This window comes from Quercus robur, chromosome 3 (genome assembly GCF_932294415.1).
Source record: "Quercus robur chromosome 3, dhQueRobu3.1, whole genome shotgun sequence".
Taxonomy (NCBI): Eukaryota; Viridiplantae; Streptophyta; class Magnoliopsida; order Fagales; family Fagaceae; genus Quercus; species Quercus robur.
In genome coordinates, this window is record NC_065536.1 from 47,755,557 (window position 1) to 47,757,099 (window position 1,543).

A 1,543-nucleotide genomic window follows, 5' to 3' on the forward strand; every position below is an offset into this window, starting at 1 on the left:
TCTTCAATTCTGTGTCGGCCACATCCTGGGAAGGCAAAATAGGACTAGCTTCGATGCCCTGGAGACCAGTCCCTTCTGGGGAAGGCTGAGCAGGATCGGTGTCAGTACTCTTGGGGACCTCAGCGAGGGGAATTGCCTACAGGGGCTGAGCAAGAATGGCTGGCTCCTCGGCAACAGGAATCTGAGCTCCAACCGCAGGCTCGGAAACTTCCTTGGGCATCTCGGGATTAATACCTCCAGGTGCTTCTATCGCATCATGAGGCTATTCCCCTTCAAGCGACTCGCCAGAAGGGACGCTGATCTGTGCATCTTCTGACTGAGTAACCCCTGCCTCGTGTTGATCGCTCACAGCCTCGGAGCTGGCGGAGGCGGCCTCACGGATGGCAGGAGGGTAAAATATGCTCTCCGCTTTCCACAAATCAGACGACGCATCCACCCCAGCCCGTTTTAAGGCCTCTTCCCAAACCTGGGAGCAGTATAGCCTGCACACTCCGGGAATTTGAGCTTTAAGGGAGGTTTGGGTTTCAGCTACCCCCATATTGTAACCCTCATCCTCAGCCTTATCCCTAGCAGCTTCGGCCTCATTTCTGGCAAACTTAGCCTCCTTCTTGGCCCTCACGGCTTCGTCCCGGGCAAACTCCGCCACGCCCTTAGCATTCTCTGCCATGATCAGTTTTTTCTTCAAATCACGGATCTGCTCCTTGGCTATTTGCAACTGATCCTTGACTTTGAGTAAATGTTTTGCCTGTTCCTCGGCCTGTTTTTGGGCGCCATTCAAGCCCGCCGAGGCACTATCCCTCTCTCGGATAGCCTCCTTTAAGGCCTCCTTAGCCTTTGCGAGGTCGTCCTTGGAAGCTTTGAGGGTCTGCGCGGCGTCTATGCGTTTGGCGCATTCATTCTCGGCGGCCTTACTCTGCTTGTTAACCTCCTCTTCCATCCTATAGGTGGTCTGGAGAGCCTGTCAAGTGAGATAAATGCATCGTGAGTGAAAGTTCGGGAGCAAGAGTTAATAGAATTTTTGGGTATCCAGAGTCTTACCATGCCCAAGTATCTCTTTGCACTGAGGAAAACCTCTTGCATCCTCATGTTCTTTAACTCATCCACATCGGTGGGAAGCAGCATGGTTCTCCCTCCACCATTGGGCATGGAACGCCGTCGTGCCATTCCCCAGATACAATAAGGAAGTCTTTGTTCAACCCCTTGTTGGAGTCGGGGAGGCACTGAATTAGCCGAACCCTTTCGTCTCTGGTCTTCATGTAATAGATTTTGCCCTTTAATTTTTGGAGATTGTAGCACCAATTCACGTCATGATGGGTTAGTCTTAGCCCCATTTTCTCATTTGGGGCATCCACACAACCCCGAATCCTAAACATATTGGTGACGCACTGGGTGGGAGCTAACCGGAAATGCCTAAGGTAATTCTTCATTACTGGTCCCATGGGGATTCTCATACCCCCCTCTACGAAGGCGAGAATAGGGATTACCACCTTGCCTGTATTTCTCAGAATATGCCACTCTCCCATCTTACAGTGCCTCAAACTCA

The 1,543-nt window shown here is 51.7% G+C and overlaps 1 protein-coding gene across 1 annotated transcript; it reads right to left on the reverse strand.

The window, feature by feature from the left end:
• Positions 1 to 262: 262 nt before the first annotated feature.
• On the reverse strand, positions 263 to 1,122 carry LOC126719688 (uncharacterized). The gene is made up of 2 exons (XM_050422217.1): positions 1,039 to 1,122; positions 263 to 958 (listed from the first exon to the last, which is right to left on the reverse strand). The coding sequence occupies exons 1-2, from the start codon at positions 1,120 to 1,122 to the stop codon at positions 263 to 265; spliced, it is 780 nt and encodes a 259-aa protein (XP_050278174.1).
• Positions 1,123 to 1,543: the final 421 nt, after the last annotated feature.

Bases quoted from the DNA above. Each gene is read 5' to 3' on its own strand.
- LOC126719688 (XM_050422217.1), bottom strand. From the start codon at position 1,122: ATGCTGCTTCCCACCGATGTGGATGAGTTAAAGAACATGAGGATGCAA. The intron at 959-1,038 runs GTAAGACTCTGG...CTCACTTGACAG, and splicing joins CAAAGAGATACTTGGGCATG to GCTCTCCAGACCACCTATAG.